The sequence below is a fragment of the Dicentrarchus labrax genome, unplaced genomic scaffold, assembly GCF_905237075.1.
Source record: "Dicentrarchus labrax unplaced genomic scaffold, dlabrax2021, whole genome shotgun sequence".
Lineage (NCBI taxonomy): Eukaryota > Metazoa > Chordata > Actinopteri > Moronidae > Dicentrarchus > Dicentrarchus labrax.
The window spans coordinates 23714215-23741508 of NW_026136719.1; the positions used below are offsets into that span (position 1 = coordinate 23714215).

The following is a 27294-nucleotide window of genomic DNA, read 5'->3' on the forward strand; positions in this document are numbered from 1 at the left end:
ACACTCCAAATTAGCAAAGTGTACGAAGGCCATATTGAGCCTTAACATATTGTAATGAATAAGTGGCTCTACATTTACACTAACTGTAACATGGCACTGAATGTCATAAAACAAATTATAATTTAAAGGTCCAGTGTGTAGGATTTAGTGGCATCTAGTGGTGCAGTTGCAGATCGCAACTCCGTCGCTTCACCCTGCCTTTCCAAGCACAGTGGGTGCGAAATGCACAAAAAAATGTGTACACCTCTAACTATAACCAGTGTTACTGGATACCATAATCATGGCTTATCAACATCATGGACTCAATGGAAGACAACCTTTAATACATGTTTTCTGCTTAAAGGTATTTCATTATTCACATGCGTAGCCTAATGCTGACAAAATGTCTTGTTAGCTCTCCACATTTAATCTTACATCCGTTCGATCCATATGTATGTTTTTCATTGACCATTAACTTTTCCCCATGAGGCTGTGATTTAATCTGTATTATTCAACCTGACATTGTGCACCGATTAGTCTTTTAACACACTCTGCTCTGCATTAAATGAAGGGAAACATTAGGGACAACAGCACAATGTGAACAAACTGCTTGTTACCAGTTGCAGGTGCTCTGGGAGTCACTGACCTCAGGTGTGAAACGTCACTCCCAGGGGGTCGGTGTGCATTAGCGGTTTCCCATGCAGCAGATGGCAATCCATAGACAATGAGTGGATGAGACAGACGAGCCAGGTAAAGAAAAGGGAGGGGCTGAAGTGGGTTAATCTCCCACTGCTTGGCTGTTGGGGGGGCGACTTCAAACCTACATGCATCAGTGGGTGGGGGGAAGGACTGCTGTTTTAAGTACTATTACACTGCATGTTGTCATCTCTGGAGCTGAATTTTAGATATACTTTGGTGGAATATAAGGTTTATTTGATTGTAGATTTACATGGTTATCAGAAGGATACAGGATTTTCCTCCAGTTACCCCTCCCCCACCTGTTATGTACTTTCATTCAGGGAGTAGCTTAGTAATTTAACTAAATAGGCTTACTTGTCAGACCCAACCTCCACCATCTCTTGTGCGCTTTCTCACAGTTATGCAAACACTTAAGTTGCTTGGATTTGCCGTCATTCAGCTTAGTCATGTTTGCCGGGCTGTGAGACGCATACATTCAACGTGTTACATTTCTTAACAGGTAACAGCTCTACCCACCAGTGGGTTCAGTGTCTGTTTTATCTGTTTCTGTTGTGTAAATGTTGGACCTTGACGGACAAGAAAAAGGAAAGTTGGACAGACTGTCAAAAATGTCAATGAATAAGCCCATTAACTCCTTGGGATAAGCATCTTTCCTGTCAAGGATTATTTGCAAACTGACCCACATTGTGACTGTTGCTTGTTTTTTCTTTCTTATGTTTTTTTTTTTTAGCTCTTTATGACGTTCACCAAACAATTTAGTATTTGACAAAAAACTAAAAACAATAGATATCTGCAGAAATTATATTTCTGCAAATATCTATTGTTTGTTTAAATATTTACATTATTTAAATCTGATTTAATTATTTTGCTAACTATTGAATATGGCTGCTTGCATAAGCCTACAGTAAAATAATTTGTCATTAAATGGACAATTCATTCATTGCATTGATTGCTTGCTTGTTATACAAGGATACTAGGACATTTATCATCAACAGTTTGTACAACAATCTACATTCAGAGTACATTTAATGAAGTAATGAATCTAAACTTTGACCTTGTGATTTGGTGACAATTACAGACCCATTATAAATAATTCAAACTATATTAACATTGTTATTGCTGGGTTTTAACAGTGACTGTCTTTTCCCTGAACAATAGCATTTAATGAAGCTTACATGCAGTGTGGCCTATCAGAGTAAATGTAAAGCACATGCATGAGATGAACTGGACACCCTTACTGAGTACATACATACATACAGACAACATACACTAAAATTATGACTGACAGACGTCCCTGCTTACTGAGATGTTAACACTGTCTTTTTTGTTCATTCTTTATAAAATTGTTTAATACTTCATTTTAGTACACTCTGTGGTGTCTGGAAAAAAGCTACATTTTGTTTTTATGAATTGGATGGATGTCTTGGCACAGCCTACTGTCTGTACCAAAAGTGCAGAATATCTTGTTACTACTTCATCGTAAATAAATTAACTCATTGGGGACTGTCCATTTGTATTAAAACTGGTTTTGTAATTAATAATCCACAGGTACCAGCCCAACCTAAATTTTTATCATTTAATTTGGCTTATGTGAAAAAGCAATCCCATCATTCTGGCAGACATTGCCACGTATTACTCTTGTGCTATGGGTTTGAGATATAAACAATCTATCTAACTGGCCACATTTGCACCTTGCCTTGTCTTGTTTAATTAATAGAACATTGTCCAATTATGTGTTGGTGTATTAAACACACAAGCTGTCACATTTTTATGGTTGGCACATTTAACATACACTGCTATCTATTAAAAAATGCTTTGCTGGGTGCCTGGTTAGCTCAGTCAGTAGAGTTGGTAACCCATATACGGAGTTGCTGCAGTGGCCTGGGTGCGAATTCGACCTGCAGCCCTTTGCTGCGTGTCATCTCCTCTCTCTCCACCCACCTTTCCTGTCTATCTACAGCTGTCTCTATCAATAAGGCCAAAAAAAAATGCTTTGCTGGACTTTTGCACTGGAAGAAAGAAGAGGAGTGTGGTTTTGTACCTTTGACAATTAATTATTACTTTTTTCAGTAACTGTTCATTGTTTGAGTTTATAGTAGTATATATATTATATTAAAAGATTCATAGTTATGTTATTGTTTTTATTATAACATACATATTATTATATTAGTTGCCTATATACACCGATCGGGCAAAACTTATGACCTGGTAAAGTCCAACGTTCTCTCTCCTTTTAGCTTTGATTTGCTCTCCTCTAAGAAAACTACCTGCCTTTTTTGTAGCTAAATGCTTCACTTTGTTCACCAACTAGTCACTAACGTTGTCTGTCTGCTGGTGGATGTTGGGGTAGCTTTGTTGTTGAGGACAGCATCCCACTGCTGCTGGAAATGAGGTTGGTGAGATTGGTGAGACAAACCAAAACAGTTGTGGGCCGTAAAAACCAAAACAATGAGCTGAATGATGCTAAAACTCTGCAGAGCTGAGCAGAACTGCAGAGTCGGGTGATAATCATCTGTAAGTTTGTGCTTATGAGTGCCCCCTTTCACATTACACATAGTCATTTGACCCTTTGTTTATATATAAAAAAAATATTGGTGCAGCTTTAATGTGAAAGAATGCAGATATAAACCCAATACAGTAATCCTACAGGTTATTTGTCTTTTGGCAAAAAAAAATAAAACATAATCTTAAAACACTAAAGAAAAACGTATGACAGACTGCTCTAGATATTATACATGCTCTTTTACTGACAAGAGTACAAATACACTGAACTACAGTCCCCGCTGTACTCGCACAGCCTTCAGTTCACGGTGCTGTTGTCGCCGTGGCCCCTCCCACGCCGTGACGTTTCAGGGAGAGTGCTGAGCTGAGAGAGGAAAGCAGCTTTAATTGCTGGGCAGAGAGAAAAGCCAGCGATGGCTTCGCTCAGGCAGGAGCACCAGTATGGGCTCTCCTGTGGAAAAAATAACAAAAACAGCTCCAACGGGACGCTGTTCCATGTCAAGCTCACGGACACGGCTATCAGGGCGCTGGAGGCTTACCAAAACCTCAAGGTAACTTTTCCTTATGTGTGTGTGTGTGTTTCTGTGTGCGCGCGCGTGTGTTTAGAGATGAATTCACTGTCAAAGTGTCGCTGAAGCCTTTTTTTTTTGTTGGTCTTTTTAAATTGTTTCACAGTTGTGTTTGGTTAAATTCTACTATTCTGCTGTTTTTATTTATTTAGCTTATTCGGTTTTTTAAGTAACGTCGGTGGTTGTTTAGTATAGATAAATAAATGGGAGTCGCTCAAACTAGTTTACAATTACTTCTGACTGCGCTACCCCTGAATCAGTTGGCTACATGGCGGCATAGCATACCAGGGCTGAACCCTGTGATTGTCGGGAAAGACGAGCCCGTCAGCTGTTTGCTGAGAAACCTTCCTTGAGCTTCAAAGTGAACCACAGTGGCAGTCTGCCTAGTTATCTAATTGACAAGTAGTTTGTCTCATAATTAGCTCCAGTGGAGACCATTAACAGCACGCAGGCGTTACTGAGTGTGTAACTTTAACTTTAACATTTAAACACAGCGTAATTGTGTTTGCAGTAGATTGCAGATCTCTCGAAATATGTGCAACTATGCCACAATAAATGTCTGTTTTTATTCCTTTCTTTCTCTCACCTCAGGGATCTTTACCAAGTGAACCATCGATTTGTTTCAAAGGAAACCAAGGGGTAAGTTACATTAAGTGTAATCTTGTTATAAATCCAATCTAACAATAAAGAAAAACAAACAGATAAAGGAGCAGATGCCTATCACTTTTCAAATCCTTTATCTGTTAGCAAACCACATCGCTCTAGCTAAGTTGTTTAAATGAACTGAATTGCATTGTGGGATGACAAAAAAAGAGGATAACATAAAACATTTAAAAACATTTTTTAAAACAAGAACGTTTGCCGAGTAACTTTCTCTACAACTACAGAGAAGCTTTTGTTCATTACACATTGCTGTTGACTCACACGTCCCACCGTACTGCAGCTCAGATGGAAGCTTATAGCCGGCCGTCTCCAGCAGATAGGAGGCATACAGGTTACTGGGTCAGGCTGGTGACTGTGGAGATGCTTTGTTAGGTCAGTGAGCAGTGCTGAGAAAAGGACAGGAGGGAGGGAGGCAGGGAGAAGAGCGTGCACACACTGACAGCAGGGGAGAGGAGTTATCATAAGTCAAATGAGGAGCCTTCAGTGACAGATTAGCTTTGTGCACCGTGTGGGTGTGTATTCACTGTATGTAATACACTTAGACACTAATACATACAGTAATACTCTTGTGCTCTTGTAACTGAATCATAATCTGCAGTATGCAGCCTGAACTATGTGTGTTTTGACTTGAAGTCAGGAGCAGCTGTGTCCTTGGGGAATTCTTTACTTTTCAGTCTAATTGCATGGGCTGGTTGGAAAGAGTTGCAACCCCCTTCCTGCCATGATAAGATGAGCTGAGTGGTGGTGAGTTTTGTAAGGAGGCTTGTGTGGTTAACAGACCTGTAAGTGTGTGTGGTGTTGGAGTGTGTGTTGCTTCTACTAAGTCTGAATTTGAGGTACATTTTAAAAATTAGTAACTAAAAGAGTGTTTAACGGCCTTTTCCATTTTTCCTAAATCTTCATTATTGTATATTTATTTGAGGGAAGTCATATTTATTTTTACTTCCTGTCCATTCCTGTAAAGTTACACATTCATCTCCTGCACACACTGTTGCGATACCACAGGGTGGTCTGCCTGAGAAGCAGTTCTCTGCTCTGGGTCAAGTGTTGGAGGTTAGGGAATAGTCGGTCAGCTGCTGATTTTTTTTTTTTTTTTCTGTTTTCTGACTGTTTTGATCTCACGACTGCAACTCCAACAAGGCAGGAACGTGTGGCATTAAATTAGAAGAAAAAAGCTTCACAGCTCACACATTAAGCTGTGGGACTGAGTTTGTGCTGAAAAGTAGTTAGTCCCATTTTATCTGAGAAACTATTGTACCTGTAACATGTAAGTGTTTTACCCCATCAAAGAGGGATACACCAACTGTTAAATGAAAAGAATGAAACTGATTAAACAGCTTGTATCTGAGTTTTTACATCACAGCCCATCCTTGGACCACTGCTGTTATTGTGATGACTGAGGGATTGCAGGGAATTTAACACCCCTCCCTGTATGTGGCACAGACAGCTAAAGTTATTAGCCAAATGAATGTTTAGAGGTAATTACAGAAGGCATAATGCTCTTGATTACAGCATGAGGCATCATGACTTCAGTTTGCATTAGCTTTCTCTGTCTGCCTGACTCAGACGTTCATGAATATGTGTGTGTGTGTGTGTGTGTGTGTGTGTGTGTGTAGTGCTGGCACACTTTTGCTGCAGTAATAGCTAGGCAGTTGACATGAACTTTGGCCTGCTAATTTTCCTGTTCCCATTCCCAGGTTGGAGTCCCACTTTTTCTCTGTGTGTGTAATGAAAGAGAAAACACACTCATGCTGAAGTGGTGTGTATGAGTGGTATACTGCATACTGTGCATGTATGCATGTGGTTAAATGTGTTAAATTTGTTTGCTATGATGGGGGTGTGGATGGTTGTTTTTTTTTTTGTGTGTGTGTTTATGCTGTGTCCGGTGTGGCCTAAAGACATGATTTATTCATGTCCCACCCCCCTTTTTTTCTGTCCTGCCCCCTCTGCCCATTGTGCAGCAGTCTTTAGTCTGGCAGAACCAGAGTGGATCCCCTAAGGACCCTCTGTGTGTGGTGTGTGTTTGTTTGTTTGGTTTGCCTTTGCTATTGGTTGCAGTTTTTTTTGTGTCTGTGTGTGTGTTTAGGCTGCCTATGCTAAGATCCCCAGAGCCCCCCTATGATTTGAATAACAATGAGTGGGGGAATGCAAGCTGTGTGTTGTCACCCTCTTTGGATCACCCAAAATGAATCGAGTACAGTCGGTCCAGATGTGTCGCGGCCTTCCCCGAGGGTTTGTTTGTACCCAACATGATAGAGACCTCCCTGCTGTGGATCTAATGGAGTGGAGCAAAACAACATCTTCCATCATGAACATTTAGCTATTTAACCATGAGAAAAGTCTAGACCTTTTAATGCTGACTTCCATCGCATTATAAACTGAATTATCAAATATGCAGGTATAAAAACTGTCTAGTTATCTAAATGACTGCGCTATAAAGCACTTTAAAATTGCACTCTTAATTTGTGCGTGAATCATCTTGAAATGTCAAATTAAAAACACATGGAAAAGCTGTAGGGCAATTAAGAACGTGAGCATACTTTCACTTTACAAAAGAGCTTTCACTGCAGTAATCTCTTCAGTATACTATATATGGATGTTGTTACTTGTTATAAATAGTGTTGTTTTCTCTCAGATCGCGTTAATCAGTGCGTTCCCACAAAGGGGAGATTGTTGAGGGATTATGATGTTTTAAACACTGGTGGTTATAACTTGCTACTTTTTCTAAAAAGCCAGGAATGAAAATCTTGTGCACCGACCGGATTACATATTTATTTAGCCAGCGTGTGTGTGCGAGACGGAGACAAGCGGCTCTCTGAGATCCCGTAGCAGCAGCTCTGGAAAAATTTGTTCTCTGTCTAAGATTAAGCAGCTCGGAGATATGGAGCACATCTTGGCTCACTGAGAAACGTGTCCCGTCTAATTCCCTCATGAGAAAATCCACACCATAAGCTAATGAGGCATAAAAGGGCACTTGTTTCACCCCCCCCGCACTTGTGTCATGGTATGGCCCTGCATGTCTAGAAAGATAGCATTCTGTGGAAGATCCAACCTAGCTTGGGGGTCGGGGAGACTGAAGGAGGGGCTTTTGTCAGGCACAGTGACCCACAATTTGTTGAAGTTGACAGTCTGGCCCTCAGGCACCTGCCAGAGACGTATCGTTCTTGGCATTGGTGGGGGAAACCTCGGGGGATGCTTGTGGCACAGCACCCTTCCTATCCTCCCTCTTCCTCCTTCATACCCAGCCTCCGCTCCTCATGTACTACACTCACAGCTCCGGCAGCATCTCTGTCCCTCTGTGAAATTGCAAATGAAAAGGAGTGGAAGGTGATTACAGGCTGGTGCTTGATTACATGCACTGTCTCCCACTCAAGGCAGCCACATTAATCACCCAGTGCCAGCATGTGGAGCTCAGCTAGAGAGAAGACACCACATAGCTTGGAGCACTGACTGATTGACTGTGGGATCGTAAACATGCGCAGAAACACACAAGAAAATCTCTAGTTTCTCTCTTTGTACGTCCCTCTGCGCCCGGGTCCCTTGTTCCTCCACTCAGCCAGAGACACAGACGCACATTGTGTTTTGTATCGCTGTCCTCCATTGTGGTGGGGGCTCGTCTTAAATGGCATGTGTCAACTTGTGGCCCTGGGAACGATTTGGCTCTTTTGTTTGCGATGAGATGATGAGAGAAGTAGTGTTTACTGAAGTGTGGTGAGGATGAGGGTGGTGGCTGGCTGGCCGTCTGAGAGAGTGTGTGTGTGTGTGTGTGTGCGTGTCTAAGCCAGTAGCGGAGATGTTTGGCTGATAGCTAGACTTGGGCCTTCCTCCCTCCTCAGCCTTATGAGTGGCAGAAGTGAGAGGAGCTGGAGCTTGCTCATGCTGGATTAATACAGAACCCCCCCCCCCCCACACACACACGGACATACACAGAGTTTGCATTAGCACCAGGCCCAGAGTGCCTTGCCTCCTGCTGATAACAGACAGCGGTGGCGGCGACAGGTTTCACCTCCTCCTCCTCCTCCTCCTCCTCCTCCTCCTCCTCCTGCTGCACCTCCTCCCTCTCCTCCTATCAACCAGAAAGGGAAGCAGTGCCATGGCATCCCACTCTGGAGCCGAGGAGGCCAGAACAAAAGACAGCCTGTTTTCAGAAGGCCATTACTCAGGCTGCAGAGGATGTGGAAACAATAGCCTGCATGAGATCTACACCCAGACCCCACATTCAACCAAAAGCTAGCAGGAAACATAAGCCCTGTGCACCGACAGCAGTCTCTCACAGTTTTTGTTCAATCGACTTTATAGTTTGATAAAGCCAGGAAAATGAGCCGCTCCCGTCCTGCGTCTTCAACGCGTGGAGACATTTATGACAGTTGAGAGTGAACTGTGGCTCATTAAGATAGTGGTGCCACACATACCGACTGTCAGGACTTTTATTGTGTCCAAACTTCAGCTGCTGAAATCTTTTCGAAATGGCAGTATGGTTTTCTGGTGTTGCTTGGCAAGTATTTCTCAGGGGGGAATTTCCAATTTGATTCAGGTTAGTAGAGTAACAGTGTGATTATAGGCCACTGAAAGTCATCCAGTTATTTTGTAAGGTCAAAAGTCACCTCAACAGGCTTGTGTGTCCATAAAAACAGTGATAACAAAATAGCAGACTCCTGAAAAAGAGAGATCTGAAGGGAGACAATGAACCAAAAGTTGATCAGAAGAATGTGCAATATGTAATGAGATTTTTGGTTTTATACGATTTGTACTGACTTACTTTTACTTAAGATTTGCACTCTTCTCTGCTCTCACGTAGTGTGTGTACATAGGCTAATTCAATTTTAACCATATTAAGGCAATACAATTACTGTCTGTCACGCTAACAGATTAACAAGGTTTTCATACCCAAAACCCATTTAACGTTTATACTTGGTTAAAGTGAGGCACATGCAAAGTAGGGGTGTAATAAAATATCACTTCACTTGAGTATCTGGATATTATGTTTTGTATCAATTCTCAAAAACACAGCCAAGTAGTTGCTACTGGAATATCTGTAAATAAAAGTACATTTACCAACTTGATAAACAACAAGGACTAACTGAGTTTCTCTCTTCCTTTTTTTTATGCGTTGTGCTAATGTTTCCTGTAGACCAGCAATAAAACAGTTTATGTGAACCTGGGTTATTGGGGAAGTTGGGGAAAATGGAGCACTATCCTAATTTGTCCAACGATTAACATGTCAGTCGCAGTCTTTTTAAACAGTTTCTTCTTAAAACAGGTTACAATAATGTGTTGTGTATATGTGCAATCCCATGAATATCACAGAAATCTTTCAGAAATTCAAGTCTTGTGGTGCCACAGTACCTCACCACTAGAGCTGGCGCCCCATGTACCAAGGCTGAGCCTTTGCAGCAGCAGCTGTGGGTTTGACTTCGACCTATCGAGCATGATTTGATGATGATATGATGCTATATTTATTAGGTAGATTTCAAACAGTATAGTTAATTGGCAAAGAAAGAGTTGACCATAAGTTAAAGGGAACAAAATACAAATGCATTTACAACACCAAAGACACACACCCACATGCAGGCGTGCAGGCGCTGCAGTATAAACACATACATACTAGTATTTCTGGTTTTTGCATGGAGGTGCCATTCAGCTCAAGAACCCAAGAACTGCAAGTAACGAGTCACTAAACTTTAAACTGCTGATATGTTCGCTTACATAAGTAGGTCGGGTGAAAAGTTGAAACGCTTCACATTTGTTCCTATTTTCCAACATGATTAATATAGCAAGATCATGACAAAAATGTTGGAGGCCTGAGGGAATGGATGTGTGCTGATTTAAAGGGAGTGTCCTGTTCACAGTCAGTATAGAGAGAAATAGTAGAAGAAGATTGCAGCCCATTCATGATGGCAGTGTGTGTGTTTGGTTTGTATTTGCCTCTGTGTACTGTGGATACTGTTTAAAGCACACTCACAGGTGTTCTCACTTAATCGGGTTGATTCGGCCTCTTCACAGGATGGTGTTTGATTGATTTACATCTTTACCCCGTAAGCTTGGTTGCACCTGTTAGCTTTTGGCACAAATCACACCTTAATGATTGTTTTACGTTCTGGTTACATCAAAATTTTAATAAAAACATACACTCCATGTTTTCATCTGTGTAATTTGCTTGAATGAGTATGTGCACCACCTAAATCTCCATACAGAATAGGACGATTTTGATGGAAATTCTAAAACTTGAAAGGAGTCTGTCGAACCAATGGAAATAACTGTATTGAAGCAAAAAGTGTTGTGAAGCTTGCAGACGGAGAAAACAGATGGACACACGGGCATATGCCAAGAGTAACGCCTTTGAGAGAGATTGATGGAGACAAAGGAAAAAAGGCAGAGGCAGACGGACAGAGTGAAATTATAGCACAGGGGGAAAAAAAGGCTTGATATTTTGTGTTGACAAAGACAGATGATTGAATGATTGAAAACACAGGACAACCAGGAAGAGAGTGTCCTGGCTGCATTAATTAAAATTAGAAAGGGGAATGTGGAGAGTGACAGGTAGGTTCGGTGATAAAACTTGCTTGTCCTGGGCTGAATAAATTAGTAGGCATCAGGGGCCATGGTTTGGGTCAAAAGAATGAATTACATGTTGAAACCCTGGTCAGATTCAGGCTCTTCTAGGTTCACCTCTTTGCCTTTTGGCCTCTGGAGGTCACTGAGCATTACTAAGGTCATAAGTCACTCCCAAGTGTAGGGACATTTTTATTACATTAATCTCTTAAGCATGGACCTTTTGATAACAATCGTATTTACAATTAACCATCTTGGTAACTTTATTTATGATTGTTTTGTTGCTTCAGTTTTTTTTTTTTTTTTTTTGCTTCCCTTCCCAGATTCCCTAAAGTTTTTACTTGAAAGGAAAACAATAAATATTTCATTATTCATGGTCAGTTGAATTCCTTAAGTGCCAAGTCCTTTGTAAGAGCGCCTCTCTGGGTTCGAATTGACATGTGCGCCTCTCAGGAGAATGTGCTGGGCTTTAATGTGGGCTGGGAACGAGAGTGCTTGTTGTAGTTTGCACAGTGGGGGTCTAGAAGTCTGCCTGTGGAGGTCATACGAGCAGCCATCACAGGATAAATGCCAGCGAGGGCTCCTGGGTGCGCTGCATGACTGGGCATTTGCAGCAGCTGGAATCCTGTGACGGCACACAGCCCAATCCAGTGAACACAGGCCATAAATTATTAATTGTTTTTACTGTGCAGGAAGATTGGAGGAAACATCCTCTGATGATCTCCTCACTGAATGAGTGGCACACGCTTTGTATCAAATAAGTATTTCATTTTCACCTAGAGGTGCTTTACATCTGCAGCTCTTCCAGGCATCCTCAAATAGAGGTGTGTGAACTTACAGGTTTTCTGGCACTGACAAAAACTGATGTTGCTAAAAAAATTTAAAAAGGGGCTTTCAGTTAGTTTGAATGAGAACAGTAGAGTTTTCGTTTTCGAGTTTTTGTTGAATTCTTACATTTTACCGATTGGCTCCCATACTATGTTCCTGTGTAATGGCACGCGTCCATACTTAATCTCTGTGCTGACTTAATGCTTTTCCAGGAAATGCTAATCGCACTTCATGTAAAAGTTTCACTGGAAGTGGAATTCAAAACAAGCAGCACGGCTCTTCCCAATCTGTCTTGGCTGTTTGCAGTAATCCGTGTGAGCAGCATTTGCCAGGTGGACAGTGACAAGAGTGGAAGAGACAAATGGACTTCAGCCATTATCCTGGTTCCTTATTATGAGACGCCGTGATCTCGTTTTGGGGATTAGAGTTGCAACTAATGATTATTATAATTATAGATGTCAGTTTGACCTCTTCATATTCCTTTTTGAGATATTCCATTTAAAATGAATGTATTGCCTAATTTAAAACTAGAAACAGGCATTAAATTGTTTCATTTGAGAAGCTGGTCCGAGTGAAGCATTTTTGCTTTATAAATAACTTGGACCTATAACAGTTTCTTTTGCCGCTTGAGGGCAGCGCTTTAAACACAGCGAATTTTGTGTAGCGAATTAGTTGCTTCCCACAGACAACGTGTGAGTGCGAATTAGAAATGTAACAATATATCGCGAGACAGTTAAATCACGATACAAGTATGTGAGATGAAAAATGAACCATGATACTCTTTTTAAACAGCAGTCACACCTTTCACATTACATATATGTCATTTGAGCAACTTTAAAGGATTCATTGATGATCAAAATTGTTTAGAATACATTTTCTATTGGATTTATTGGCTAATCATAGACATGAGTATCATCTTACAGGCTTTAAGCGGGTATCATTGAAGGGTTACCCACAGGAAAACATTATGTAATCCCAAACTAGACACATTAAAACACAAGTTATGTCAAACAAGCTACATGCAAGCTGGTCTGTATCTTTCAGTGCTATTGGAGCTCAGCTGTATATAGTTTGGATAAATTCCTGTGGTGAAAGCCTGCGAGTATGGACATGTGCAGCGGGCTGATAAGAGAATAGAGCCAACGTCTGTGTTGCTTTGTTGCACACTTGCGTCAACACATCTGAAGTGACCTTAAATGACAGCACAGAAGCAGCGGGCCACACTGCCGAATTTGTTAGTCAGGTTGAGTTCACAACCCTTTAAAACATTAATTCTCATAGTGTCATGTTCAGTGTATCTTACCTTTGGAAGCAGGTATGGAATTTAAAATTTTTTTGAAGTAACAACATGTTTACCTGACTATTTGTACAATGTGAAATTAAACATTTATGGATTTGTACACAGATTAGTCTGTGGGCATTATATAAACAAAACTGGACGTGGATTATTGGCAAATACACACAGTTTTGTGGCTATTAAAGTTGTGTTTGTCTATACAGTAAATTGAGATCATATTGCCCAGTCTCTGTAGCTTCTGTGGATGCCAGTGTCGCATGCACACATACAGGTGGGAAAATCTGAGCAGAAACTGGACATGGTTTGAAAATCAAGGAGACAGAGCCACACGGGAGCCGAGGGACACGAGGAGAAAGTAGAGGAAATTCCCTGTGATACCTTATCACTTAAAGCTGCTTCCCAGCCCCAAAAAGATGTCTGCAGCATGAAGAATGGGATTGCTGTGAAACTGCTGACCTCCCTGCCACAGTTAGGAGGCAGTGAAGAATACTTGTGATGACGGTGTGGATCTTGACTGCACAGGGACTTTTCAGATTTAACATACTGTATTTACTTTCTGTGTATCCATACTTTCTCACTTTTGTACCACCTACAACTAATGTAGTGCTTCTCCAGTACAAATTTCCCATAAAGCTAAATGAAGATACCAGTGAAGAAACGTGCAATTACATCTTTTTCAGTGGTCAAATCAGTGCAGATTCTGACTTTCTGATCCTCATTTTTCCTGATCTGTTATTATATGTCTCTGTGTGTGTTCGTGTGTGCATTTGTCTGCCCTGGAGGTTGCTTGGCTCTGGTGTGCTCCACTATGTCTGCCAGGAGATCTCATGGACGCCTCAGTGGAGCAGACTCTTAAAAACACTGTTTACCCAAGGAGATTTATTTAAAGTTACAGAGCGGCACAGAGTCTCACTCTATATCCGTTTAGTTGTGTGTATGTGTGTGTGTGATTGTGTGTGTGTGTGTGTGTGTGTGTGTGTGTGTGTGTGTGTGTTACTCACGGTATTTACACATGTGACTATGCGTTGAGATATCCTGAAAACAAGATGTACAAATCGTGGATTGCTGTTAGTGTTTCCTAGTCCTTTTTAACTGCATATAGGATGTTAAAATTTTATTTCATGGGACTATTTTCTCCACAACTCATCCATCATAAACCATGTGCTTTGTAGTCCAACAGTTGTACTACTTGTTCAAAAGTTCTCATTATCTTCCAGATTTTCCCTTGTGACAATGATCAGGTCATGCGTGTACTTGCATCCTGTACTCTCACGAAAGACTCACATGCGTGTCATCTGGATTCAATACACTTTTCTCTGTGGAGCGTTAATCAGACAATACTAATCTTTGACTAATAAACAAAAGGATTTCTTTTTCATGTCATGATGGTTAAACGATTTGTATTCAACATTCACATGCAGAGTCTAGTCTGAATGTCCAGGGATTAAGACAGCTCATGTGAATAGCGGATTAAGAGGGGGAATTTCCATTATCTCTGGTGGTGCCGTCGACTCTGATTGGTATTCCCAAGTGGCACAACTAGCAGCCAGTAGTCAAGAATGGTGGTCGGTCAGTCGGTATGTCTGGCAGTTCAACACGTTGGTCCACAGCAAGGTGTCAACGTTGAGTTTTGCTGTGGCTATTCAAGTACCTCAGTGGAAGGATGTTACTGTTTTTGGTGATCTCCCCCCCCCCATCTTCCCTCTTTAGCCATCCCCAAACTTTTCATCCAAGAAATCTCTAAATTTCTGTAAAATTTTGAGAGCACATTCATGATTTTTGGAAACTGAGGATAAATTGGTTAACTTTCAATGGTCGTCTGATCTTTTCTTTTTTACATGTATGTGTATATTGTTAGCCCCATTCCTGGTATGGCTTTCATATGTCAAAATGTAAAGTTGCTGTTTGTTCCATGCAGCCTCTAGCAGCTTCTAGCAGGCTTTTAGTATTATTTTAGGATGAACTACTCTTTATGGACCTTTTAACTACTTTTGTCAGAGTCTTTGCAGTGGGCTGTTAAGTTGTTTATTGATTTATGTTGATTGCAAAAACCTTGACGTTGGACTGTGTTCCTGGCTACAATGCTTTTGGCATCAGAGCGTGTCTCTGACATTCTGCTGAGTAGATAATTGCTTTTCCCTACAATAAGATGACAGTTTGAAAGATAACAAAAGATGTATGAACTCAAGAGGTATTTTGACAATTGAAAACAGCTGGCTGATAACCAGGCCCATGGAACAATATAACCCTTCTCTTAGGTAATTTACACATAGCATGTTTATACAGACAAAGACAGGAAAACTTGGCATGTTAACTTTTGTGTGTTGCTTGGTTGTTTATGCAGCAATGCAACTCTGCATGTTTGTTGGCGTAAATGTTTTTAGTAAAAATCTGACTTTCTTCTGTTTTTCTGCACAGTACATCAAGATCCCAGCTCCCACACCAGAGTCACCTTCTGCTCTTCGTGTCTTCTCCTTCTACTTATCCAGCGACAGCAAAGACCAACCTCAAGCCAGCTTTGACTGCATCCATCAATATGTTTCAAGGTATGGGGTCAGTCAGTTGAAACTATTTTTATGTTCATGCATTGAAGAGCAGTTCAAGTACTATTTGATTTATTTCTTTTATAAATTTTACACCAAACTCTACCTTTTTCCTGATTCAAGATCCTGTGTCAAGTTCCAGGGAAAACTACCCAGAAATCATTTTTTTCCACATAAATCAGAAAAGGATTTTGGCAAAAATTTACAGCAAAAAATGAATTGAATTGAAGCTTAATTCAGTCAGTCACGGCTATTTTAGGTGCAAGTTTTTTTTATATGCTGGTTGTGGCATATGTGACCCCGGACGATACCTTTCTGGCATCTCTATAGGTCATCAGTCCACCAGCTCTCTGTGTGAGCCCACGTCTCTGAGGACATCATAAGAGACGGTTAGCTCACTGCTTGCTGCATGCAGGATGGGGCAATTGAAATTTCCTGTGTATTTCTGGGCTGACCCTCTCATTACTGAGACCTGTGATGCCTTGTTTATGGAGTGGATATGCTTGGAAACTGAGGGTTGTGCTCTGTTGCTGCCTCCTGCTGCCAGATGGCTAACTGTGGTCAGAACTCAAACTCATTCTGGTTCCAGTCAGCTGCTGGAGCCAAGAGAAACAGCGTAACAGCGTGAGGGCAAGATCCTGCTCTCTCTGCCCCCACATTTATTTTGATATTTAGAGGATAAAGAGGCGAAATGGTCACTGGCCACATGTGTAATTGTGTTGTGAAAATGAGAATGGGATCAAGGGAACCTATTTTTCAGGAAAAAAAAAAAAAAGAGTTTGGCATCACAGTAAATCCTTGATTTATTTAGAGCATTAATGCATCCCAGGTTCATGTATTAAAACTTTTTACTTTTGTCCAAGATGATCCCTGTTTTGCAAGCGTGCTGGCCGGAGCCAAGCTAATCCTGGTGGTTTTCCACAGGCTCTATCCTGCTTTGAACCAGGATATCTGGCTTTCTCACATTAGCAGCCTGCAGAGCTATATCTAGCCTGTGACATAACATACAGTAACCATAGACCTGTCTTAGCCAGCTCCCACCACAAAGCCACTTTATGCTGCATGGAGTCAATGTTGGTATGTTGCTCTAAGTTAGCTTATAGGATATCTTTACAGTGTTGACTGTACAGCCAGCAGAAAGCCCTGCGGTCCAATGGCTCTGTGTTTTTGTCTTGCAGTGACGGCCGTGAGCAGCTGGAAGGTCAAGGCATCATCCAGGACAAGATCACAGTGTGTGCCACCGACGACTCGTACCAGATGACCCGTGAGAGGATGTCTCAGGTGGAGAAGGACAGCTGGAGCCGCTCTGCCATTGAGATCAAACCTGGAGCCACACATCCAAGTAAGAATAGACATGAGGTCTTTGTGGAGCAAAACCAGAGGATCAGAGGATGATACATGTGCAGATTTTCAAGGGATGAGGCCAAACAGCTTTAGGCTTCTGATGGATCAGCAAATTGAATGGCATATAAAAACAAAAATAGAAATATAATAGCACCTATAAAAGTAATGGGAATATTTGCCTCACATGAGAAAATATTGCTGTATTCATTGCTTTAAGCAGAAAGCCAGATATTTTCCTATTTTGATGTGTAATGAAACCAGATGTGCCTGCCTTATTTTGGGTTATACAAATAAGACTAGAAGCTCGCTCTTGTTTCTCATATTTATTATTTTGTACCATTTTTTTAGCTTTTGTTTTTGAGTTTGTTGTTCTGTCTTAATTAGTATTTCCTCTTACATCTGTATTTGTTGGCCAAGTAGAAGTTTTGTATTGGTCTAAGTCAGCAGCATCTGTCTTTGAACCATCATTTCAGAGGTAGAAAGCCAATTCAAATATTTAAAACCAGTTTTTCTCTTTATAGTACTGAAAACTGAAGATGTAACTGTATAACTGTCTTACAAAGATAAAATATTAGCTTGATAGGGTATAACTATTTTTTTTCAGCAAATTACTTTTCTCTCACAAACTTGCAGAAATGGCTCACTGTTGTTGCAAATGTATCACAAGCCTCTGATAAATGGTTTTGCAACAAAACTGAATAGCATACATTCACAGGTGATAGGTTGTTGCTGCATTTGAATTTTGACTGTTTTTTTTTTCCAACAAATCTTGCAACGTTGGCCAGAGTTGTGTGTCTGTGTTTGTGTGTGTGCACACTCTCTGATATTAATCATCAAGGATAGCTTACAGCATATTAATCATATGAGAAGAGACATGAACTGGCAAGCTACTTATTTTTTTCTTTTCTCCTTTTTCTCTTCACCAACCTTTGCCGTGGTTATGCAATATTGTTTCTTGGCATGATTCTGGACCCCTGTATCAGTGCTGGAGCCCCAGGGAAGCTGAAACTCCGGGTGGTTTAGACCAAATTTAGACTGTGTGGATTGTGCAACATCAGGTCTTCAGGTGGAGATGACTTAGCAACATATAACATATGCCTGTAGGGAAACATTTAATATCTGCACTCTATATTCCCCTTCCAGCCTCAGGGGGTGCTCATGAACAGTGCATATTATCAGGCATGCCAAAACCCTATCAAGCATGATTCTGACACTCCATACTTCCTATACCCTAACTGTTACGTAATTCTGTGTATTGTTATCATGATTAATGGCTGCTAGAAGAGTAATGATAATGCATATAGTTATTATCACTTGGCAGGACATGCTTTTGTGGTTGAAAGGAAAGCCTTATTTCCCTCTACCTCTACCCCACTCTGACCTTCAAAGAGCAGATTAACCTGTAATGGGCTTAGCACAGAGAGATAGCTTTCTCTGCTCCAACATGCCCCATCTGTCTGCAACAGAGATGTAAGCAATGATCTATGGGGTGTTTACATGTGAAGACAAATAGCTGCAGGCCAGCATGTACATGCGATCTAGAGGTAAAGGTTAGTACAAGATATTTTAATGAATGTTTCCCCATTACTCAACCAATTGTCAAGATGCACCCTAGAGAGTATGTACATATGTTGAATAGGTAAAGTGAGTGGTGAGAGAGTCTGACTTTAACTCTTGTCTCATGAAGTTTCCTTTTTTTATGCTCGCACAAGACATTTCACTCAGTTCCTGTTGTACATTTTCCTTGCACAGAGTTTTAATGTCAGTAAATTTCTAAGATTAGATTTTTTTGTGACTTACTGAGACCTATTTAAAGGGAATAATGTGTTTTTCTACCAGTTTGGGAGCAATGTAATACAAATACAACAATAAACTGTTTGACTGAGTAACTTTTATTCATAAATCTTGTTCTTTCTATCTGCTTTTTTGTACGTTTAGGTAAATGCGTGAAGTTCCACAAGAGGCCAGTTTCTCTGTCTGCGTCAGACAGCAGCTTCCATAAGCAGTCTACCAACAATCGGAGGAACAGTGGTATGGCCACGGCAACCCAGAAGCCCTTGAGGGAGCGCATCATCCACCTGCTAGCTCTCAAACCATACAGGAAACCGGAGCTGCTGCTGTGGCTGGAAAGAGAAAGGGCCAGCCCCAAGGACAAGGCTGACCTGGGGAACATACTGGAGGAGGTACGCAGAAGTGGTGTGTGTGTGTATGTGTATGTGTATGTGTGTGTCTGTGTCTGTGTGTCTGTGTAAACATGCACATATATAAACACTTCCACGTATGCATATACACATATCTGACCTTAGGAATCCTAAACAATGAATGCTGTTGCTTGTGTGTGTGCCTGAGCACACCGCCTACACATAAGAGCATACTTATTTATGTGCACACACGTAAACATTTTTCTGTCTGGTGTATTAGGGTGAAAACACAACTGAGCATTGATGTATAATAAACATCAATAGTATACACTAACACAACACAACAAGTCATTGCTTTCAATTTCTCAAAGATGATAATGAACAGCATTTATTCCTAGTATACTAGTAGCAACAAGTACCAAAGTTTCACACCACCCTTTCCATTCAAAACAACAAACCACAAAAAAGCTACATTTTGGCATTTTGGCAGGGTTGAATATGACTATTTAAAAGTATATATGACCAAAGAGCTGAAAAGTAGAGATCTACATTCCAGTTATCAAACATATAATCATGTACTGAAAGAAACCAGGGGCCAGTTGTACTTTAATTGAGCTTGTTATCTAATTTAGAAAGGTTTACTTTATATGACTTTCCTGTGTACATTTTTGAGTAATTCCTAAATGATGTTTGTACTCTCATCGTGTGTGTGTGTGTGTGTGTGTGTGTGTGTGTGTGTGTGTGTGTGTGTGTGTGTGTGTGTGTGTGTGTGTGTGTGTTTCTACTTGTTGATGTGTGTGCATGCATGCGGTTTTTGTGTCCGTGCGTGTGTGTAATTAGGTCGATGCTGTAATTGTCTCTGCAGAGATTGTGCTTGCAGTGGGGCGGGCCGCTCTGTCAGTAGGCCCCCAGAAAGATAGATGTCCTACAAGAAAGTCAGTCTGAGGAGATTAGAGAGGAGCGTAAAGCCTGAGACTCTCAGTTGGGAACAGAATCACAGAAAAAAAAGTTTAACAGGAATGTGGATGTGCCACTTTCAGCACGTCCAGGACTCCAGTTAGTGACAGTGTAACTATTTGATTCAACTAAAATGTCTATAATTACAGTGGTCAGTTTGTCCTGACAGCACAAGTTTGGAACCAACCCAAATGTGATGCAAAGCAAAATAAAAGCGTACTATATTAGATTGCAAAATGGAATTTTGAACTTATTTTTATGAATGGTTTGATAGTATTTAGATATTTTTGTTTAAAAATCTGGCCCTTTAAAAATGTACATTTGGCAATTTACAGTATATTATTGTGCTACAAAATGTGTTTTCTCTATCTTGATACCTAAAACGACAAATCCACATGGAGAAGTGGTAGTATCTATTTTCAACAAAATAAAATAACAAAAACATATCAGTTATTGACAAATGTAGATAAATGATGTATTGTATACATGTGAATATTTCTCAATAAGTCATAAGTTAAATTCAAACACATCAGATAGGTATGTGTTGAGAAATGGTTTAACACGACGTGTCTAGCAATAACGAAGTCACTATGATCAAAATAATCCCATTATAGACATTACGTTGCTTGTTATCAATAATAATCAATAATCAATAGTTTTGTAACAATTGTTTGATTGTTTCAGAGTAGTCCACTTTCTTTCAAATAAGTTTAACCTGTGTGCTCAGGTGTGAGTTAAGTAAGACATTAAAGACTTAAATGGGAGTTTATAGTAACATCATGTGGTATGTTGTATTTTAGGTGGCAAAAGTGAATCCCAAAGACAGCAGCTACCTGCTGAGGGATGACTTCTACAAGCACGTGCAGAGGGACTGGCCAGGCTACAGCGAGGAGGAGAGGCAGCTGATCAGCAGGCTGTTGGCCAGGTGGGTTTATTTTAATATGTCCTCCACATCTTCTTCTGTTGGTCACACACATCTCAGGTGCTAATCAACACTTGGAAACAGAACGTGCCTGTACCTGCCACACTAACAATCTGCTTCATTCATGCTCAACTTTATTAGTTCTCTTGTAAATCCACAGAACTCTGCAGTGACATCTGTTAGATGTAGTTTTGAAATTGGTACTGATAATGTTTTTTGTCTCATCTGCAAATGTCCCTGTTCTATCTTTCTGTTTAACAGGAAGTTGCAGCCGCATATCAGCCACCAATCGAGGAATCTTCAAGCAAATGTGTCGATACTGAAGACCTCAGAGGATACAACGCTACATCACAGCACAGCAAAAAATCCTGCAGTGGTAAATGGCCATATTGTGTAAAAATCTGTTTTTAGCTCTACAACTTTATTAGTCTGTGTGTAACATACAGTATGTTTCTATATACTGTATGTATATGTAAATAAATTTGTATATATTATACGTTGGCTTGTTGGTTTTTGATGACTGCTGATTTTTTTACATTGTATGAGTGAAGTCAATATTAGTAAAGGTTGTGAATGGTATTTTGTATCTGTTGTAGATTGTTTCGGTGGTTCTGTAAGGAAATATGAATGCATGATTTCAGTGATAAATCTTAATTTCTCTCTTTTTCTTCTTCCTTTCCCAGAAACGCCCTGTGCCTTTTGACTCACCGGAAAGGCTAGCTGTTAAGAGACAAAGACTTGCAGACCAGAGGTTGCAACAGCAGCCGACAGTAAACGGACTCTTAAACAATAAAGGACACAACATTGCAACTCCTACCCTCAACCCCAGTTTCCACACAAAGACTGAGTTTCAACGGACAAGTAACCATACTAGTAACCAAAATGGCTTACCAGGGGTCCACAATGGAGTTCCTCTAATGCACAGCACCTCTGACACACCTGTGGGAGAGCAAGAACCCAAAATAAGCAGCCACCAGCCACCGCAGGTCGACTCTAACTGCGCTCACCAGCAGCTCGCCAACAGCCAGCACAGGAAGAAGAAATCTAAAAAGCACAAAGACAAGGAACGAGAGAGGTTAAAAGACAACAAGGGCAGCGAATGGTTAGAGACGAGTCCTGATATCAAGCAGAACCCGGACAAACTTGACAGTAAGGCTCTTTTTATGTAGATTTTTCTTTTGACTGATGTTAGCATCCATTTGTCTTATACTTTTTGATCACATCCTGTAACCAGCACAGTGATGAAGATGGTGAGTCTTGGCGGATAAACATTTTCTTCCTTTTGACTTGGAGAAAGTTTGGAGATGTCACTTTATTGCTCATTATATGGCAGTGGCTCCATCTCCAAAACGCTGTTGAGCTGTTGTTTCTCCTCTACAACTGCAATAACAGGTTAACCACACATACTATGAGCTGATGACCAATGCTTATAGTGTGTGAGGTCTCTCTGAGGGACCATTTGCCCACTGGTGCATTTATACAGTATTATCTCATAAGCATATCTGTGTTTGCTCCCTTAAGCTCACTCTCTTGAGTCCTCAGTGTGCTATGTGGCTGATTGACTCAACAACAGCCCGGGCAGTACTTTAGGTCTCTAAGCTAACATGTCTCCTGATACCCACAAGCTCTTAGCAAGTCTGCACAGAGGCGGGCAGGCACACGCGCAAAACAAAAACACATTGCTTAACGTTCAGACAATGACAAAGTGCATTGACTCAACTCTTTTTCTTTATCTGGTGCCTTTATTCCAGATCCTGACATCACAAACGCTGTGGCCTCTGAGGAGAAGCCGGATTATGTGCTGTGAGTATGAACATATTTGTAAATGATTTTGTGGTGATGGTTCCATGTGGTATCACTTGGCGTAGTTTCCTTTTAACACATTTAAGAAATAATACTGGCTGTTTAAATATGTGTTGAGTGGGCTTAAATATGCACGTGTGACAATCCTTATTACAGCTAACTTGGCCTTCTTACGAGATAGCAGGCAACTTTATTTTTTTCATTTATTGCTATTGTTTAAATACATAACTGTTCTACTGTAATACCATTGAGGAATTGTCTCCATTGGTGATGAATGTGGATGATTTGGTGTACCCCTGTATGGTAGCAGCATTACAGTGTGGTTATATGCTTCCACCTTGTGTCAAAAAAGAGGTACTACACAAATAGAAAAGAAAAGCAGGGTTTGAGGAAATGGCTTTGAAATGTTTTTTCAAAATATTAAAAGGTAATAGTGAATGAAAACATGTGACTAAAATCTATCTGCAGGATAACATTCCTATCTATGTTTTAATCTGTCCATGGCCATGATGATTAGTGTCTGTGTTAGCCTGTATATCATCACCCTCTAACTCTATAAGTGTTTGTCTTTGTGTCTCCTTGCAGCACATACGGCACCATCATGAGTTTGGAGCAACGTCAGAGGTACCAGGAGGATTTTTGTGCAGAGTATGATGAATACAAAGACCTCCACTCCCGGATCGCGACCATAACTCACATGTTTGTTCAGCTAGGATCCAAGATCAAAAGCTTGTCCCCTGGCACGCAAGAATATAAGGTACATATATATACAACTAGATCTGATCTTAATTTGCTACGGTGTTATTTTATGCAGGTAAATTAATATTTAGCCTATAATTTAATGATCTGTATTTTGTACCATGTAGATAATGGAAGACCAAATACTAGAAAAGTACAACAAGTATCGGAAGGTAAGTCAATCATTTAAATAGTCTAAGTTATTTTGTTGTTTACTGTTTCATCTCCTTAAAGAAATCATGCATTGATATTTTTTTATGCAGTATCACATCTAACATGTAAAGAGACTTGCATTTAATTTAAGCAGAAACCTTAAGTGATATTGTTTTTTTTTCCTACCAGTATTTTTATATTGACCTATAATTTACACAGGTACGGAATTATTGTTGGCTCCAGTAGAGTAATTACCTAGTACATTACCACAATGAATCGAATGTAATTAATGATTTCTATTTAAGGATTTACACAATATTTCTAAGTAGAGGGAACATTCTTACTATCATTGTTTGTATTATTATTTGACTTCACTTCATTTTAATGACTTTTAATGACTGATTTGTAACATTCTCTTTGAAAGCAATATGGATTACAACTGTAAAATGTTAAAACAAGTCTAGAAGGGAAAGTTACTTTCATCAAGTCCCCATTAATTGACAATGACAAATTAAAACCAAGTGCTAAGCAGCAGAAAGTTGTGGAGATATCTACTAAAAAGTCATGAGCGTGCTTATTTAAAAAAGATTTTAATGTAGAGATGTAGACCTTGTCATCAAATGTTACAATTGTCCTACACTTTGGTCCATTTATTTCTACCTTCACATGTTTCCCATCTTCAGGTATTATCCATCACTTTGCTAAGGGTTGAGAATAAGGGAATATATTTTTGTGAGTAGTGTGAAAACCTTTTATTAAAATGCTTTCTCCTCCCTCCACAGAAGTTCCCAGGATACCGGGAAGAGAAGAAACGGTGCGAGTATCTCCATGAGAAGCTCTCCTACATCAAACAGCTCATCATAGACTATGACGTCTCACAGGCCTCTTCATAGCATCCACTCTCCGCTTTATCAGTTTTTTTATATGGAACTCCCTTCTTTGCATAAACAACATAGGTGTCCAACGAAGCGTTTTTATTGAGAGTGATATAAAATGTTTTGGATGAAACTTCAGACATCAACATGGCAAGCTTCTGCTGGGATCACAGATGATGCTGGGAGCACTAATGATATAGATCAATAGCAGATTCCAGTCTGGTATTTGTAAGTCTATTTGTTTTAAAGTTGTCATTTTTTAACAGATATTTGTTGATGTGAAAAGTCCAGGAAAGAGGGGAAAAAAGTCTTGGTACTAATGAGATCTTGCCATCACAGACAAAAACTAGTTAAAACCAATTTCAGTGTAAGCCATTTTCTACGAAATATGTAAAAGGTAGCAAATATGACTTTAACTTATTGACTTTGTTTCTGACACTTGTTAAGTCAAACATTGCTTCAGGCAAGTTTTCCCCTTTCCTTTTTGCATTAGCATCAAGATATTGAAACTTGATTTTTAAATGAATCTAGAAAGAAATAGATTTAGTATTGGCACAATGGAAATAATCTCACCCCTTGGCACAAAGTAATAATTTAGGACTCAGTAATATACAAAGTGATGTTATAAAATACAGATATCTTGCAATACAGTGGTGCTGGCTTATTGTACACTAAATTCAAATCCTTTACATACCTGCTGTCAACCGCTGAATCCAATGAGTTAAAACTGGAAAATATTAAAATAGCTGCACATACTCACATACTGTAGAACCAGCTGCAATACAGTACATTCAGCTATGTCTCCCAAATGCACTTGCGTTTAAAGTATTTATTTACCCCACCCCATTCTTTTGAAAGACTGGTAAAGGGACCAAAATGCTTGGCCATGATGGCTGTTGCAATAATTTGGTGAGGAAAGAGGATTTTTCTCCCCAAAGCCATTACTGAATCAATCAGGCAGGTTAATCAGGCGCCATGTCTAGTTTAAAGTATTTCAACCCAGTGGAGAAAAAGAAAGTGTCTTTCCCTCTCAGATGTTGTCTTCTTCCTTCTTAGAACTACTGATGTATTTATTTTAAGCCCTCTTCCTCCGCTCTGTGTTGTTGACCTCCTCAGCTTGAAGCGTCAGGTCTCATTAGATCTTAGAGAAAGTGTTTATATCCAAGCAGCTGGGGGAGCGAGGTGGGAGAGGTTGTGAATAAATCAAAGGTCCGTGTTGTATGTTTTGTCTCTGTCTGACCCGACAGAGTTGTGGAGAGTGGCTGAGTTAAAGCTGCTTCAAAGTCCTCTAAATATTCATGTCGAAATGGCAACAAAAGGCCTCGGCCCCTTCGACATATGATGCCCCTGCCGTGCACTTGAGCTGTGTCTGAAATTGTTCACTTTCTCACTATAAAGAAGAAACTGTATCACACACAAAGCATGGTGGTACGTTACCGGTTTGTTCACATTGTATTGCACTGTTGGATTATTTAAGAATTCAGACAGCACTACAGAACTAAATTGGGGACTTTGTAGTGGACACTGAATGATTTCAGAGTCAGCCCTAGATATTTGGTCTCCAGGGAAACATGGAGCCATATTGGTTAAGATTTTACATAAGCAGTTTTGGTACTTGTGAATTTTAAAACAATATCCTGGAGGCTTTTCTATCCTTCAGTTTCCAGTTAATAATCAGTGCCCATTCTTTGCACTAAACCCAGTCTGAAGAAAGGGGGACGACAGACGGATAAAATTTCCACTCCGATTTGTAATCATTCACCGTGGTTGCAGTTTTTGTACTGAATGTTATCACAAAGTCAATGACGTAGAAGCCTTAAGATTACACTTTTTATAGGACAAATCTTCAAACTGCCAATATCAACAAGGAGTCATTATCCACACACATCTGTTATCTGCCTTATATTATTGTTAGCTGTTACATTTATACCTTTCTTAGCCATTTCAATGTTAAAATGGATGCCAACAGTGGCTTTGTCACACGTCAGAATATTACTTTCTGGAGGAAATGTTTCATAATGTAATTTAAAATTTGTTTAGTGCACAGTTTCATTGGCTATGGTGGCATAGCTTACTCAGTTGCATTTGTAATCCTTGTGGTACTCTGTTTATCATCATCATCTCTGAGATATGCTCATAGATATATGTGGCTGATATTCCTATTGACGTCCCATCTAAATATCATCTTGATTGGAAGATTGTCTTCTGTGATTCCTGTGATATTTTAAGCACAAAAGAAATCCATTGTTAATAACTATACTCAATCACTTTCAGGTAGTGGGCGGCAATTATGAGAAGGTTTCAGGGGGAAAATGGTATATTGTCGAGTGGTTTATGAAAGACCATAATTATCTGTTGGTTACTGAGTTTGATGGAGATCATAATTATATGGGGGTTATTGAGTATGATGAAAGAATCACTGGTCTTGAAGACAGAATATTTCTTACAAAGTCACTAAATTAATTTTATTTATCTTCTCTTAATCACAAGCTACAACAAAAGGTTCATACGGTGTTCTGTTTTTTGGACTGGTGCTGAATATTTACAAGGCACCAGTGTGTACTGCACAGTAGGTGTTTTTATGTACCACATACCTGCTGAAGGGAAAGCCTCATCTTAGTCACAGAGGAGTCAGAGAAGAGAGTATGCACTATGGACTACGTTTTACAAATGTATACTTTCTCTTTTTCTGTTGTGCAAAGTTCAAAAGAATAAAAACATCAAAGTGA

The 27294-nt window shown here is 40.0% G+C and overlaps 1 protein-coding gene across 2 annotated transcripts; it reads left to right on the plus strand.

Moving 5' to 3' along the window:
- Window positions 1–3548: 3548 nt before the first annotated feature.
- On the plus strand, window positions 3549–27294 carry LOC127351569 (RNA polymerase II elongation factor ELL). Of its 2 annotated transcripts, XM_051379231.1 has the most exons (12): window positions 3549–3731; window positions 4341–4388; window positions 15508–15635; window positions 16811–16974; window positions 18915–19159; window positions 20875–20999; window positions 21258–21372; window positions 21680–22145; window positions 22748–22799; window positions 23385–23556; window positions 23666–23710; window positions 24473–27294. In XM_051379231.1, the coding sequence occupies exons 1-12, from the start codon at window positions 3594–3596 to the stop codon at window positions 24581–24583; spliced, it is 1809 nt and encodes a 602-aa protein (XP_051235191.1). In that variant the 5' UTR covers window positions 3549–3593; the 3' UTR covers window positions 24584–27294. The 2 variants fall into 2 exon arrangements, with proteins under 2 accessions (XP_051235191.1, XP_051235192.1); XM_051379232.1 differs by lacking the exons at window positions 3549–3731; window positions 4341–4388 and adding an exon at window positions 12957–13107.

Bases quoted from the DNA above. Each gene is read 5' to 3' on its own strand.
- LOC127351569 (XM_051379231.1), top strand. From the start codon at position 3,594: ATGGCTTCGCTCAGGCAGGAGCACCAGTATGGGCTCTCCTGTGGAAAA. The intron at 15,636-16,810 runs GTATGGGGTCAG...TTTGTCTTGCAG, and splicing joins ATCCATCAATATGTTTCAAG to TGACGGCCGTGAGCAGCTGG. The intron at 21,000-21,257 runs GTGGGTTTATTT...TCTGTTTAACAG, and splicing joins ATCAGCAGGCTGTTGGCCAG to GAAGTTGCAGCCGCATATCA.